Raw genomic sequence first — 15,755 nt, forward strand, 5'->3', positions numbered from 1 at the left:
GTAACTCCAACGATCACCACCGCTGGGCATCGTCGATATTCTTGGCGGCGCCGCGTCGCAATCCGTCAAACTTCTTCTGTTCTCTCTCTCGTTTCATCGGCAGTTTTGTTTACATTCCTCTCGCAAATTTTGACAGTTAACGGTACTTTTCTTTTGTGTTTGCTCTTCGTCGTCGCGCGAACGAACAGCTCAACTCCAGCGGGCGACGCTCGGCTCCACTCGGCGGCGGCGGCGGCGGCTGTCTTTTCGACCAGACCCAGTCGTAATGGCGATCCCGTTGCAGGTGGAGGGTTTGTGAACGAACGCGGAATTATTGGAGTTTATTCGGAGGACTTTTTTCTGCTGCCTACATTTTCCATTTGAGTTTCCCCTCCATCATCGTTGGTGCGTCGTGTGCGTAATTTTTTTTTGTTCGAAAAATAGAATTTTCTTTCGTTCGAGGAGAACCGTCGTGGCTAGTTATTGGGAAAATTTAAAAGGAAGTTTTCCTTCCGCCTGCAGCGCCCAGTGCGTCGTGTTTCTTTTGCGTTTTTTGCCCAGCGTGAGTGACAAAGTTTAAATTTTCATTGCGTGTGGTAGGGCGGCCGAGCATCGCCAAAGACGCGAGTGTGTTGGTGTGTGAAGAGTCAGAAAAAAATCTCAGAAGAAAATAAAAATAAGGTGCTGCTGTGGGGGAAGAAACCGTAGCGAAAAAGATTCGCGAGGGCTTTTTTGTCCGTCGATTGGATTTTATTGGATTCTGTGTGATTGCGGATTCTGGGGGTTTCAGTTCCCTTTCCAAATCCCCCGAGCCGAGAGTGAGAACAAACAGCAGATTGCGGCGGTGTGGGATTTCCATCGTACGGTGCCTGTGTATTGGTGGGAGCGCGGATTAATCTGATTAGGAGGAAATTTGATTAGTAAACAGGAAGAGCAAGGTGTGCAGAATTTCCAACATTGTTCAATTTATTGTTTACATAATAAATAATATTCCTGCTACCGCTCGGTGCGGAAAAGTTGACAGAATTTCTCAATCAATACGGCGAATGTTGTGGTGTGAATGTGAATCCGCCGATCGATGATTAGGAAGCGAAAATAGAAGCACAGTGGCAACCTACTTTCCGAGAGTTCAAAAGTGAATATTGCTGCCGCTGCGAGTGGGGAAAAAAAATCACCGAATCAATGTGGTGGCCCACTCTTTCTGTGTTTGTGTGTTTGGGTGATGATGATGATGGGGATGGAGATACGGATTAAGATGAGACGATGGTGTTGAACTGAACTTTATCGTCCAGTTCGCAACTAATATGTTTTACTCTCGAGGGTGTCGAGGTTGAAGATTTCCATCTCATTTGCTCGGTTTGAGGAGGTTTTTCTGAAGACAGGTTTTTGGATGGTGGAACTTGACAAATAACATCAATTTGCAATATCAGATCCATTCTGATAATGTTAAGATGAAGTTTGGCAATCGCAAATCTTACCATTAACGAAACAATTTACTTTTCGTGTTGGCACAATAATAATGGCAACTTGCGTTTAGATATCCGAGTGTTTGAATAAGTGTATATACAACACACTTGGAACAGAATACTGCTTAACAGGCATATTGTTTTTTATTTTGTACAGCTGACCAAATAAGTGGTACATTGCGTTCGGATTATAATTACACAAAGCCGAAGAGATTGTGGAAACTTTCCACTCTTTGCTATCCTGCTCTTTTCAGTCAGTCTGAGCATGAACTAGTGGAAATTTCCACCCTTGGCGGTGGATGATGCCGAAGGAAAGGAAATGGGATAGTAGAAAGCATTGGCAGGTAATCGAGGAGTTTCGTAATTAATGCTATGGAAGGTTCTTGCAATTCATTGAGTTTCTAGTCGCTCATAGTCCTCGAGGGTCTTATTGATTGAATCCTAATAGTTCTCCCGGCTGGACATGCTTATCACCAAGTAGAGTTGCATGCATCAAGCCTATACAAAACGACATTTAGGCTGTGAACCATTTACCTACTTAAATTTAACTCGTGGTTAAAATTGACATTTCGAAAATTATTTCTTATGTTCGAAAATCCAATCAGATCAATCGGTTTTCGAGCAGAACTTAGCCACGATTGTCAAGATTTAACTTCTTGTCGGTCAGAAATAACCATGCTCGGATAGCATATAGTCGCTATATTAAGGCTGTGAACCATTTGCCGAGTTAAATTTAACTCGCGGTTAAAAGTGATATTTCGAAAGTTATTTTCTATGTTCGAAAATCCCCGTGCTGTCGATCGACCGGTTTTCGAGCCACAGTTGTCAAAATTTAACTTCTTGTCTGTCTGAAATAACCACGCTCGGATAGCAGGGTCAATCGATAACTTTCCATCTGTCAAATTTTAACCAAAAGTTAAAAAAATCGCCAAATGGTTCAGAGCCTAATAATCTGGCCAATTCAATATATTGTAGACCAACAATTGAAAAGGTACTATCAATTTTTATAAACAAAACGTTGACTATTATTTCCTCGCCAATCGAACGTAAATTACCAGCATCATCGGATAGGGGAAACTTTCCCCAACCCAAAGATGGTGTTATTTTGCGTAGGCGAAACCTTTAGTCACGAGAAAAGGGTTTACGAAGTTTTGATCGCAAAAGCTGATGTGCTCTTTTCTGTTGTTGGTCGTGATTTGCTCGATTAGTTCCGCTATTTGACAGCTCAATTGGTTCCCGAGATTCTATCCGCCAGACTATGAATATAACGACTATCAGGATAGCAGGGTTAATCGATAACTTTCCATCTGTCAAATTTTAATCAAAAGTTAAAAAATCCGCTAAATTGTTCAGAGCCTTAGGTGATGGGCGACTCGCGCGGGATTCCACTGTTCTCGGGCACCGGATTTATGACAATTGGGCACTTAAAGTCTGTGAATCTGTTGAACGTTATAAAGAACGATCCACCAGAGGTAGCAGTTGAACTGACGAAGTTCCAGAAGAACGACAGAAAAGCTGTCTACCTGCCGATCTCGTTCATCCACGATGATTTGCTGGATCTCGTGGGATGAAAAAAAAAACGTCCAAGGAGATTTAGAGAGGCTTTGAAAACGCTTACACGAAGTAGTCCGTTCCTTTACAGACTCCGGTCAAGATCCAGTTAGCGAAGCTCAAAAGATGGTTAAAAGTTTGGCGAGGAGAAATCACCGGAAGACGCCAATACGCTTAATAATACTTTTTTTTTAACAGACCCGAAATATGACTGAAGCCAAGTTATCAACGAAAAAGTGAGACGATTAAGAGAATCGATCAATGTAGATTAGCCTATTTGAAATGTGACGCGAGGATTAGTTTCACTTGGAACATTGTGGCGACGCGAATTGCTGAAACATCTTCCGGGAGCTTCGACAAACATTTTCAAGAATGTCGCCTAGGAGATGAAGCCGTTGGGTCAAAGATGAATACTAAGATGAAACTGTCGGAAGAAAAACTTTCTATTTTAGTGTCCTCTTCCACGGTCCCTTTCATCCAATGAATACCCCCCGTGTTCAAGGTAATTTTGTGGTTTTGCTGCCCCCTCGGTCGAGATGAAATTTTGCGCTCATTTTTATCAAAACAAACACACCAAAATCAGAGGTGTCCCATTTTTTAATTACTCGATTAACAACTAATCGTTTTTTTTTGTTCGCTGTGCTACCATTTTTCCACCAATGAAAGTGCAGCACATGTTTGAAATGTTCGGTGATGATCCTCTGGAGAAGTTAATGCTTATATCGGCATGATATAACCGATTACAAATATTTTACTTTTCGGTTCGTTAATCGATTAATCGATAATTCGAATGAAAATCGGTCATCACTAGATGAATGTGAAACGTCATTTCAAATATATGGACCGTACATAAATAATGATACGATTTGAAAGGGACCGGGGCTCATCACAAATTACGTCCACACGGTAACTGAAATAAACACGAGTGTTCACCGGTTGGTTGGGTGGTCTTGAAAGAATTTCGAATCAAGCGATTATGAACAAGCTATTTCTGCTTTTAGATCAGTTAACCATAGCACAAACCTTTCCGGGTAATCCGCTGCCAGAAAGTACGCCTGAACAGATCGCTAATGAGTCGCTTACCGTGACAATCAAGGAATTTAATCACTATCCTGCAGCGGGTATGGCGTACGATCGATGGTTCTCGAAGTATGAAGATTTATTCACCGCAAACGGGAGGGATCTGGATGACGCAGCAAAACCGTCTATTGATGCGAAGCCTCAGCGTTCCGGTTAACGAAAAGTTTTGAAACTACCTCCTGTCATGGCACCCACGGTATTACACTTTTGAAGAAGTTATGAAGCAGCTGAAATCCATTTTCGGACTCCACAAGTCTCAGTTCAGTCAACGGTACGATTGCCTACGAATCGTGAAAAACGAAGCGGATGACTGCGTTACTTACGCTGACATCGTGATTTGCCAGTGTGAGGATTTCGAATCACCCAAGAATATAATTGAAACACTTCGAAACGTAGTTAACCACTGCAGAAATTTTCAGTTTCGAAAGTATTGAATAACTTATGAAAAGTTCGAAATCACTTCAGAGAAGTTTGAACTAACTTCGGAAAGTACTGGATCACATCGGAAAAGTTTTGAACTACTTCAGAATTTACTGAATCATTTCAGAAGAATTAACAATCTTTGTGAAAAGTACTGAATCATTGCGGAAAGTTTGTAATGATTTCCGACTTCATTGCGGAAAGTCTGTAATGATTTGAAAATAATTGAATCAATTAGGAATGCACTGAATCACTTCCAAACAGTTTCGGAATCACTGGGGAAAATACTGATTAGCTTCAGAAAAGGTCGGAAGTACTGAATCGCTTTAGAAAAGTTCATAATCACTTCGGAAAATGCTGACTCACTTCAGAAAGTACTGAATCACTTCAGTGAAATTGGGAATCATTTCCGAAAGTACTGACTCCCTTCAGAAAAGTTTTGAACAACTCCGGAAAGTCAGTTGACAGCTAAACCCCGTGCGTGAAAGACGTGTTTCTTTTATCCGTCTCGTTATCAGGTTACATGCAAATGAGTTTTCTATCAGATGAGTGCTAAACGTGAGAACACCTTGGTAGTAGACTTAAGTGTGCCGAAGCGACCAGATGCATCTGCCGTACAGAAATTCATGTACGGTGAGTTGAAACTGGACATAGCGGACGCTTTAAACATCCAGTTTCACAATGTTAGAAACTGTGTCCACGTCGAGATGGTAGATGCAGCAACAGCCAAGCGCTACTTTGCATCACACCATCTACAACACACTATGCTGTGCGAGAAAAAAAGCTTACAAAATTCGTGTGTTCGTGGAAGACGAAGCCGTTAACGTGAGAATCCATGATCTCCCTCCGAAAACACCTAACACGGTGATTATACAAAGTATGCGACCATACGGTACTATTCTTTCCATCAGCAGAGAAATGTGGAAGAATTATTTTCCCGGCATCTACAATATAGTACGTGTAGTACGGATGAAGCTCAAACAACTCATCCCTTCCGATCTGACGATCGACGATGAGACAACATTGATTACATATCGCAATCAAGCAAAACTCTGTAGGACAAAAGGCTCATTCCCGACAAAAGTGTAATAGCTCTACATCACGCATTACTGTCAATGACCCTACATACGCAGAAAAGGTCACAAACGATGAAAACAGCGAACAAACATTGCTCGATACCAATCAAACCCAATCTACAATAGGCGAAACCAGCAAAAACACCCAGCACCAACACTCCGATGTAAACAATAGTGCTCAAGAATCGACGGATAGTGAATCGGATGAATTTCTAACCGTCACCAACAAACGAAGGCTGTCAACGAAACAAAAACACAACAATGCGAAACGATATATTACGAACCAAGGTTGCCAGAATGATGAATCAGCAGGAAATGAAAATTCGATGGAAGAAAAAGAAGACGGATTGTCAGTTCCGGACTCACCGGTCAAGACGAGGAGCAAAAATAAGCAGCTAGGAAGAAAGTGAAAAAAAAATTAATTTGAATTAACTGTATTTTTCTATATTATTTTTCAAAGACGAACCAGCCTACGGCTGAAAGTCTCTTTAATAAAGAAATCAATCAACTCCGGAAAGTACTGAATCAATCCAGAAAGTTTGTAATCACTTCCGCAAGAACTGAATCACTTCGAAATGCACTGAATTGTATTGAATAACTTATGAAAAGTCCAAAATCACTTCAAACAAGTTTGAACTAACTTCGGAAAGTACTGAATCACTTCAGAAACGTATCCAATCACTTCGGAAAGTACTGAATCACTTCGGAATGTTGTGTATCACTTTAGAAATATTCGGAATCCCTTCTGAAAGTATTGAATCGATTCGGAAAAGTCGCAATAATTTCAGAAAGTACTGAACCATTTGTTTTTATGGTAACTTTAACACTCTTGGGTCATTCGTGACTTGTCCGGGGTGAGATTTGAACTCGTGACTGGGGTCCCCCCAACTGAATCATTTCTGTAAGTACAGAATCACTTCAATAAGTACTAAATCACTTCAGAAAAGTTTAGAATCAGTCCGGAACGTACTGAATCATTCCACAAAGTTTATAATCACATCCACAACTACTTTAGAAGTACTGAATCGCTTCAGAAAAATTTATAATCACTTCAGAAAGTACTGAATCACTACTAGAAATCACTTCGATTTCGTTCATTTCTGAAGTGGTTCAGTACTTTCCGATTTTTTCAAAAGTAAATCAGTACTTTCCGAAGTGATTTAGAACTTTTATTGAATCAGTACTTAAAGAATTGATTCCGAATATGTCTGGGTTGGTTCGGTTCTTTTAGAAGTGAATTCGAATTTAAATCATTTAGAAGAGTTTCAGGACATTTTCGAAGTGATTCAGTACATTCCAAAATGACTCCGAATATTTCTAAAGCAATCTAGTACTTTAGAGATTTAGAACCTTTCTGAAGTACTTTCAGTACTTTCCGATGTTATTTAGAACATTGCTGAAGTGCTTCAAAGTGTGCTTTTCGAAGTTATTTCGATCGTTTCTGAAGTGATTTCAATTTTTTTTTAAAGTTCAGCACTCTCCGAAGTGATTTAGAACTTTTTTGAAGTGATTTCTTTGAAATTATTCAGTACTCATCGAAGTGATTCAGCACTTTCCGAAGTGATTCCGGGCATATCTGGTATGATTTAGTTCTTTTAGACGTGATTACGATTTGTTATGAAGTGTTTCAGTCAGGTGTATCTAATAACAAGTAGTCACAGCCAGCATAACCGCGGGCCCACGCTAGCGCCTAGCTTTGATTGCTTTGTTTTCACTTTTTCATGCTGCCTACGAAAAGATGGCAGCGTGTCAGCCCCTTAGATTCAGTTCTTTCCGAAGTGAATCAGAATATGTCTATACTGATCTAGTATTTTCTGAAGTGATTGCGAACTTTTCTTAAGTGATTCCGATCATTTCTGAAGGGAATCAGTACTTTTCGGAGTGATTTCGAAATTTTCAAAAGTGAGTCAGTATTTTTTCAAGATCCAAAGGCGCTTCCTTCCCCATGCACATTCAGCACGTTTTTCAGCTTTTTCGAATTTTGTTTTGATGATGCCAAACTTGTTGGAGGCTGATGCAATATGGAAATGAGTGTTGCAATACTCTTCTATGCGAGTCCATACTTATGGCGGGTAGTGTACTTCCAGAAGAAAGCTCGGGGTATTTCCAGAAGGATGTTGTGGGTTCTTCCTGGTCAATTATTTTCCAGAACTTTACGCCGACTCTCAAATTAGTGTTCTTTGAGCACTTCCTTGCCTTACCTTACCAATCAGGCTAAGGCCTTGTTGTCCTCTGCTGTCCGAAGAAGTCGTCTCCACTCTACTCGATCCATGGCCACAGTTCGCCAGCCTCGTAGTCGGCGAAGGGTTCGCAGGTCACCTTCTACTTGGTCGATCCACCTTGCCCGCTGCGCGCCTCTTCTTCTTGTTCCTGTTGGGTCGCTTTCTAGAACCATTTTCACTGGGTCGTCGTGCGGCATTCTTACGACGTGCCCAGCCCACCGTAGTCGCCCAATTTTTGCAATGTGGACGATGGATGGTTCTCCCAGCAGCTGGTGCAATTCGTGGTTCATTCGCCTCCTCCACGTTCCGTCATCCATCTGCACTCCACCGTAGATGGTACGCAACACCTTCCGTTCGAAAACACCAAGGGCGCGTTGGTCCTCCACGAGCATAGTCCAGGTCTCGTGGCCGTCCACCGGTCTAATCAGCGTCTTGTAGACAGTCAACTTCGTGCGGCGGCGAATTTTATTCGAGCGGAGCGTCCTCCGGAGTCCAAAGTAGGCACGATTCCTTGCCATAATGCGTCGTTGAATTTCTCTGCTGGTATCATTTTCGGCGGTCACCAGTGAGCCCAAATACACGAACTCATCGACCACCTCGATTTCGTCACCGTCAATCTGAACTCGGGGTGGGAGGCTAACATTGTCTTCCCTAGAACCTCTTCCTTTCATGTATTTTGTCTTTGATGCGTTGATGGCAAGTCCAATCCGTCTAGCTTCAGCCTTCAGTCTGATATACGTTTCCGCCATCATCTCAAAGTTCCGTGCCATAATGTCAATGTCATCGGCGAAGCCAAGGAGCTGGATGGACTTCCTGAATATCATGCCACTCGTGTCTATCCCAGCTCTTCTGATCACACCTTCTAACGCGATGTTGAACAACAGCAGACACGAGCACTTCCACAGTTGTTAATTGAGAGCGTTCTAAGCTTGTTTCGTTTTTGCATTAGTATATTGTCACAATCATACTCTATGACCAGGATGTTCGAGAAACTTGTCAACTTGAAAAATTCGTAAACCGGACCGAGAATCGAACCCAGCCACCTTCAACATGGTCTTGCTTTCTCTAATAAACAAATACTATAAACGAACGATAACCCAAATGGTAGAACTATTCCACAGATGGTTGGGATGATACCCCGAACACGTCGTTAAGCACTTTCTTATGGTTATTTTTATTAGGGTTATAGCTGCCGGCGCCGGTGGTGTAGTGGTAAGCGTGACTGCTTTCTAACACCCCGATGGGTCTGGGTTCAATCCCAGCCGAGGTCGGTGGGATTTTTCTGAGGCATAAAAATCTCTGGTCACGTCTTCCTTCGGAAGGGAAGTAAAACCGTTGGTCCAGGCCCATGTGTGTTGTGAATGGGTGCGATATCCTACGCAGGTGTGGAAGCTGCCTTCCTGCACATTCGATTGCCGTCAATGGATGGCAATCGATGTCCGTCGGTGATTGGCACTAGATTGCGGAACAGAGACCGACGTTAAATAAAGGAAAGAAGATTAGGGTTATAGCTGCGCCTTTACCGATTGAATTAAGGGAGACCCAGAAGGATGCAAGGCTTATATTTAGATGCGACGATTTTTCAATTCCTGAAGAAAGGTTGCGTATCTAGCTGAAAGAAGTACTGTGATTCTTTAATATTTAATCGCGAAGAAACTTCAGTTGGGTCCAGTTGGAACTTCCTGCTTCGAGGGTATCCAGAAAGACGTTTGAGTCTCTTTCAGAAGAAAGTGCGGGATAGGCTGTTCGAGCTACTTCCGGCGATCTTCTAAAAAGGATGTGCGATGCACTTCTAGCACCGACAAACCGACATGGATCACCATAGCTTTGAGGGTATCCAGAAAGACGTTTGAGTCTCTTTCAGAAGAACTTGCCAGATGCCCTTTTCACATGTTGTTCTTGACTTGTCAACTCGAAAAATTCGTAAACCGAACCGAGAATCGAACCCAGCCACCTTCAGCATGGTCTTGCTTTCCCTAATAAACAAATACTATAAAAGAACGATTACCCAAATGGTAGAACTATTCCACATATGGTTGGGATGATACCCCGAACACGTCGCTAAGCGCTTTCTTATGGTTATTTTTATTAGAATTATAGCTGCGCGTTTATCGATTGAATTAAGGGAGGCTGAGAAGGATGCAAGGCTTATATTTAGATGCGACTATTTTTCAATCCCTGAAGAAAGGTTGCTTATCTAGCTGAAAGAAGTACTATAATTCTTCAGTATTTAATCGCGAAGAAACTTCGGTTGGGTCCAGTTGGAAGTTCCTGCTTCGAGGGTATCCAGAAAGACGTGTGAGTCTCTTTCAGAAGAAAGTGTCAGATACTTCCAGAAGGCTGTTCGAGCTACTTCCGGCGATCTTCCAGAAGGATGTACGATACACTTCTAGGTGCTTCTAGATAGACATTCTAGAATATTCCAAGAGGTATTTCGAGAAGCTTTTTGAAGAAAGCTTAAGGAATATACTGAAGAAAATGTGGTGATTTGTCCAGAAAAAAGTTTTGGGTACGACCAGAAGTAAGTTCGAAGTGTTTCCAGAATGATGTTGGAGGTACTTGGGGAAGAAGGTTCTATACGGTAGTCTGTGTCTTTCACTAGGTAGTATGTGCTCGGTTCGGGTTACTTTCAGCAGGATGTTCCTGCTTTGGAGATATACGTAAAGAAGTTCCAGAAGGGAATTTTGGAGACTTCCAGAAAAAAGTTCCAGGTACTTCCAGATGGTTGTTCGATCCATTTTGAGAGGAAAATTTGGACAGCTTCTAGAAAGATGTACGATGAACTTTCGTATGGAAATTTTGGGATCTTCTAAGATGTATTTCGGGGTAGTTTGAGATATTCTGAAGGATAGCGTAAATTTCTAGAAGAAATACAGAACATTTTCCTGAGAGAAGTTCGGAGATATCCAGAAACGGACGGGGTACTTTTGAAGAGATAGAAAAATATCGAAGATCTTCCAGAAAGATGTTCAATGAACTTCCAGAAGAACTTCGGTGAACTATCAGAAGGAAGTTTGATGGTTTTCCAGAAGAAAGCTCTTCATCTTTGCAGGAGGAAATCCTGTATATGTATAACTGTTTCTTGTTCTATGCTATCCTTATGGAACATCTAGAGGGAAGTTTCCGCAGGATGTTTGGAGAACTTCCAGGTGGAAGTTTTTGGGACTTCCAGGAAGTGTTACGGGGAACTTCCAGGGGGAAGTTTGGAAATATTCAGAAGGAAATTTATGAATTTCTAGTATAAGGAGCTTCTGGAAGAAGGCTTCAAGATTTTCCAGAAACAAATTCAAGGCTTTCCGCAGAGGGGAAAACTTTGTAGGATCTCCGGTGATACTGAAAGTAAAGAATTCTAAAACGAACGTGTAAAATTCATTGCTCTTATGATTTTGGCACAGTTGGGTGCAATAAGAGATTCTCAAGATGGTTCAAATATTACAGCACTGCCGTCGATCGTGGTACCGAGACGGAGTTCAGGGTCATTTCCAATAAACCTAACAATCGTCATCATTAGCTTCCCAAAAAACAAACACAATTAGCCGTAACTCGCACATGCAACAATCCCCAAAGCAACGCAACTCGGGGCCGCCACACACATACACACACAGACACGGAAGTGAAATCGAAAGTGATCGCTTATCTCTTCATCCGACAGCCTCATCAGTAAAAGCAATTCACCGCAACAGCAAACAACAACGGCACTAAACGCTGAAAGTGATCCAAAAAAAAAAAAAGACTGACCCCCAAAAAGTAAAGTAAAATAAAGTGAATCATGTTGCCCACGTACCAGCGAATAGGCGGCACCAGCCAACCGCCGAATCCGCTGCTTGCCGTGCGCCGTTCGTTCCGCTCCAGCGAGAAGTGCCTCATCCTGCTGGTGCTGCTCACGTTCGGTTTCGTTTGTTTCGGCGGTTTCTTCTTTCTGCCGGACAACTTCGGTGCCGACCGGGTACTGAAAGTGTACAAACAGTTCCAGAAGGCGGGGCCGGAAATTTTCATTCCTCCGCCACCGCCGGCCCACGGCCTGCTGGAGGGCGACGAAGATCCACACAAGCTGAACGATCGCGAAAAGCTGCAGGAGAAGATTCAGAAGGAAATGCCGGACGACATATTGGAGAAGCCGGATCTGGACGTCGGTCACACCAGTGGACCAGAGTTTGACAATGTCCTCGATTCGGGGGTGGCGGCAGCAGGTCCGATGGCCGGAGGTCCTGCCGGGGTGGTAGCACCACCCCAAATGCTCGACGAACCGGACCTAAAGGGCGGGCCTTCGTCGTCGAAGGGCTCGACGGCCGGCAGCGGAGGATTCCACACGTTCAACTCGTCCGTTGGGGAAGATCCGGACCCGGCGGTGCGCGAGAAGCGCAACAAAGTCAAAGAGGTAAGTGCAGTTATGTCAACCAACAACAACTGTTGTAATGTAATTAGATGCGAATGTCTGTTATTGATGCGCGTGTGTACGTGTGTTTGTGAACAAGCGAATAACTGCAATCAAAGAAATGACGTGGTTTATCTTATCAGCTGAGGCGACAACACGCTTTGCGTGTGATAGGGCATTTTTAATAATTAAGAAATGCTGGCAACGTGGACGGGGGTTTTAGCAATTACGTGTTTCAACCGAAAGATTAGGCTCACCGAATAATTGTTAACAATTTTGCTTGTAAATAAAAAGTCACGTTTAAAATGTTAGACACGATGCTCGTCCAAACTTGACGACAAATGCTAAACACACGACGTAGGTAACCATTCCTGTCAGATAACGTAATTGAAGCATAAACTAGTTTCATGGCTTTTTACTGGTTTTTATCGCCGCCATACGGCATTCGTAGTTGCGGTTATCGCATGAAACGTCTAGTTATATTTAACTGAAATTGTGTTTTATTTTTTCATTCAACTGAGTTTTAGCATATTTGTTGAAGGTTTGTTATTAAACAATTATAACAAAGTATACTTGATTTTATATAATTCAAATATACGAAAAACTCTTAACGCAGGGTGGTCAACGAACCGGGAAGCTGAAAAGTAGCCGGAACAGCGGGAATGCTGAGCTTATTCCAGCAAAAATATGCTTATTTAGCTCTTAATCATTTTAAGCATTTGAAATTATGTACAAAATTTTATTTGAGCTTACGCAAAACTACCCTCAGAACACCTTTGAATCTAAGATAGATTTTTATAAGTCACAAATAAAAATAATCATTCTAAAACTCTAAACAAATGTCAAACCCTCAAAATTTTAGTAATTTTCCTATTTTGTTTTGTTTTAGGATTTCCATCAGTACATTACGGCGCGTTAAAATATTTTTTTGCTCCAAGATCTTTGTCTCAAGTTCAAGATTTCTAGAGGTTTTTTTTTAAGATTTTAAAGCGCAAACAAAGTTTGAGATGAACTAAAAATTTCATTAATAAAGCATTTAATAAAAATATACTCAAGTTCCAGGATTTGATTTATAACGGTTTCAAATAAAAATGACAGTATTATTTTGAAACTATTATAAGAATTTTCACGGAATCCTCCGTAGAATTATTTTCAAACTATCCTGAGTATTCGAGCCCTTTGAAATTACTCATTGAATTTGCTATTTAAATCTATTTTTTTTCCAATTTTCTAGTCAAAACTCACTTCAGAAATGATTCGGAATTTTATTCAGAAATCTTTCGGAAGTCTCTTCAGAAATCCTTTGAAATTCTCCTCAGAAATCCATTAGAATTTTCTTGGAAATTCCGTAAAAGATTATTTTATTTTATTATGGTATGTTTTTATTAGGGAAGGCCTTACTGGCCTTACAAGAACTGATCGGTAGGCCACCCATCGCATCGGGGCCTCTTGAGACAAACTAGTTCAACCGAATACAGATTACAGATATGCTTCTGCAAAATTATGCTTGATATCGGACTCACGGATTGGAATGTAATTGCATTGATCTGTTCCTAAAAATCCTATACTATTGCGCTAAGGCAACCGTACATGGGCCCAGATCTGATGGTATATTTGAGGTTACTTATCGACATTCCCCAGCTGTAAAGGCAGTACAGGCAGTGGCGTCGCCTTAACCTGTGCACTAACTCTCAAAACATAAACAGTTATCAAAATATTGCTTGCAATGGATAGATATCGAGTTAACTAGAAGATTAGGTGTGTTTTTCAACCGATTCGAGTATGATTATGGCATTAAATCTGGTTTTGAAAGTTGGTGCACAGGTAAAAAGTGAGGTTACGCGACGCCACTTACAGGGGTTTCCATCTACATCCCTATAAAATCCTTTGTTTTTCCTATCGAAGTCCATACGCAATTGAAACCAATGGCAGGCAAGAATATCTGAGGAAAAACGCAGGGGAAAACGAGAAATTTTCCATCTCGGAAGACCCTTGGCAAGACCGAGATATGAGCCTGCATCCCTCCCCCAACCCCTATGATGATCTTTTGACGTAGGACTACGTCTTTCGGGACGATGGGGGTACACTTTATGAAAACCGACAAATGAAATTATGAAAGATTTTGAACGTTAATAACTTAGCTGCCCCTCGACCAATTTCTAAAAAAATATCCCCAATGGATCAGAAACATTTCCACGCATCGATAAAAATGCTTTTGACTGTTGATTTTTAAATTGAAACTATTGAAAAAGTGGTACATTTCAAGCACTGTCCAAAAGCTTCGAAATAACTATCAAATCCACCAATTACGTACATGCATATGCTGCTTCCCCAACACAGTCATCAGAGAATGGCTCCTAGATGAAACAAGTCGAAGTGACATTCGCCTTCGATCTTCGGGCGTGTACGAATACAGAGGATGCAATTGCGGAACATTTTGCTGCCAATTCAGAACCACACGCCCCTAACGACCACACAAAATGCTCTCCGGATTTTTCCTTGGATTTGCGCAAAACCGTCACGGCCAAGGATGTCGTCTACACTCTGAAGCAACAGGGACGCACGGTTTCGGACGTTAAAACTTATCACCAATGTAACAAAACGGCCACCAAGTTCATTTCAGAAAAGAGTTAGAATGGAATGTTCTATTTGTAGTCTTATCGGCGGGTTAAATTTATTCCGTTTCACTTTCATAAAATGAGAAACCCCCATCGTATGCATTCTCCTGCTGCGCGACATCTTCGAAATCGTCCGAATCGTTAAATAATACAGAGTACAGAGAGTATATACTTAAAGTACAGAGAGTACACAAGGAGAGGAGCCAGTGTCGCTACTTGATAGCAAACTACTCATGATGGGAAGAGTTTATATACTTTACCGGCGTGTTAAAAAAGAAAGGCAATCAAAATTTAATTTGTTACATACATGAGGCATGTAACAAAAAGTGTGTTTTTGAGTTCTTTGGCGTGAATGTTCCCGAAAAGTTCAGTATTTTGCTATAAGCAAATGCAAAACAAACAAATTTATTGGCAGATTTGGGCAAATTTTTACCTGTTTCATGCTACCGGAAGGTATGCTGGTCACAAATGCCGTGCCAAAGTGATTCCTGTGCAAGTGATATGTATAAACGCGAATAAACACGAGGTCTAGTGATTATAGAAATACTTGCCATAAAGAAACCATCACAGTTCAGGGCCACCACAATTTTCTACAAAAGAGTTGAATTATGAAATTCACTAAATTCCAAAATAATATCCGACACAACAAACTAAAAAATCGAACAAAAATTTCGAAGTCCTACGTCAACAATGCGGTCGTGTCTTGTACACCACCCTCCAACTTTTTTTACTTTTTGTTTATTCTGTCCCTAATAAATAAATACCATAAACGAACGGTAACCTTGATGGTAGAACTATTCCACACATGGTTTGGGTGATATCCCGAACTGTTCTGGACGAAACCACGAGCTGCTGTGAGTTTCGTAACGAATCTCTACACACACATTATGCAGCAACTTTTTCTCAGTGTGCCGCAACTGTGCCCCAGCTGTGTCAGCAGTGCCATGACATCATGATGGCTTTGCTTG

The 15,755-nt window shown here is 41.6% G+C and overlaps 1 protein-coding gene across 5 annotated transcripts; it reads left to right on the forward strand.

The window, feature by feature from the left end:
* The first annotated feature begins 217 nt into the window (after positions 1-217).
* On the forward strand, positions 218-12,351 carry LOC135701387 (mannosyl-oligosaccharide alpha-1,2-mannosidase IA-like). Of its 5 annotated transcripts, none has more exons than XM_065222166.1 (2): positions 218-660; positions 11,447-12,351. In XM_065222166.1, the coding sequence occupies exon 2, from the start codon at positions 11,564-11,566 to the stop codon at positions 12,314-12,316; it is 753 nt and encodes a 250-aa protein (XP_065078238.1). In that variant the 5' UTR covers positions 218-660; positions 11,447-11,563; the 3' UTR covers positions 12,317-12,351. The 5 variants fall into 5 exon arrangements, with proteins under 5 accessions (XP_065078238.1, XP_065078239.1, XP_065078243.1 ...); XM_065222167.1 differs by having other exon boundaries at positions 218-541; XM_065222171.1 differs by having other exon boundaries at positions 218-393.
* Positions 12,352-15,755: the final 3,404 nt, after the last annotated feature.

Source organism: Ochlerotatus camptorhynchus, unplaced genomic scaffold (genome assembly GCF_037179485.1).
Source record: "Ochlerotatus camptorhynchus isolate MF236.1 unplaced genomic scaffold, CSIRO-AGI_Acam_v1.1 ptg000158l, whole genome shotgun sequence".
NCBI classification, from domain to species: domain Eukaryota; kingdom Metazoa; phylum Arthropoda; class Insecta; order Diptera; family Culicidae; genus Ochlerotatus; species Ochlerotatus camptorhynchus.

What these genes read in the sequence shown, in the direction of transcription:
- LOC135701387 (XM_065222166.1), top strand. Translation starts at nt 11,564, where the DNA reads ATGTTGCCCACGTACCAGCGAATAGGCGGCACCAGCCAACCGCCGAAT.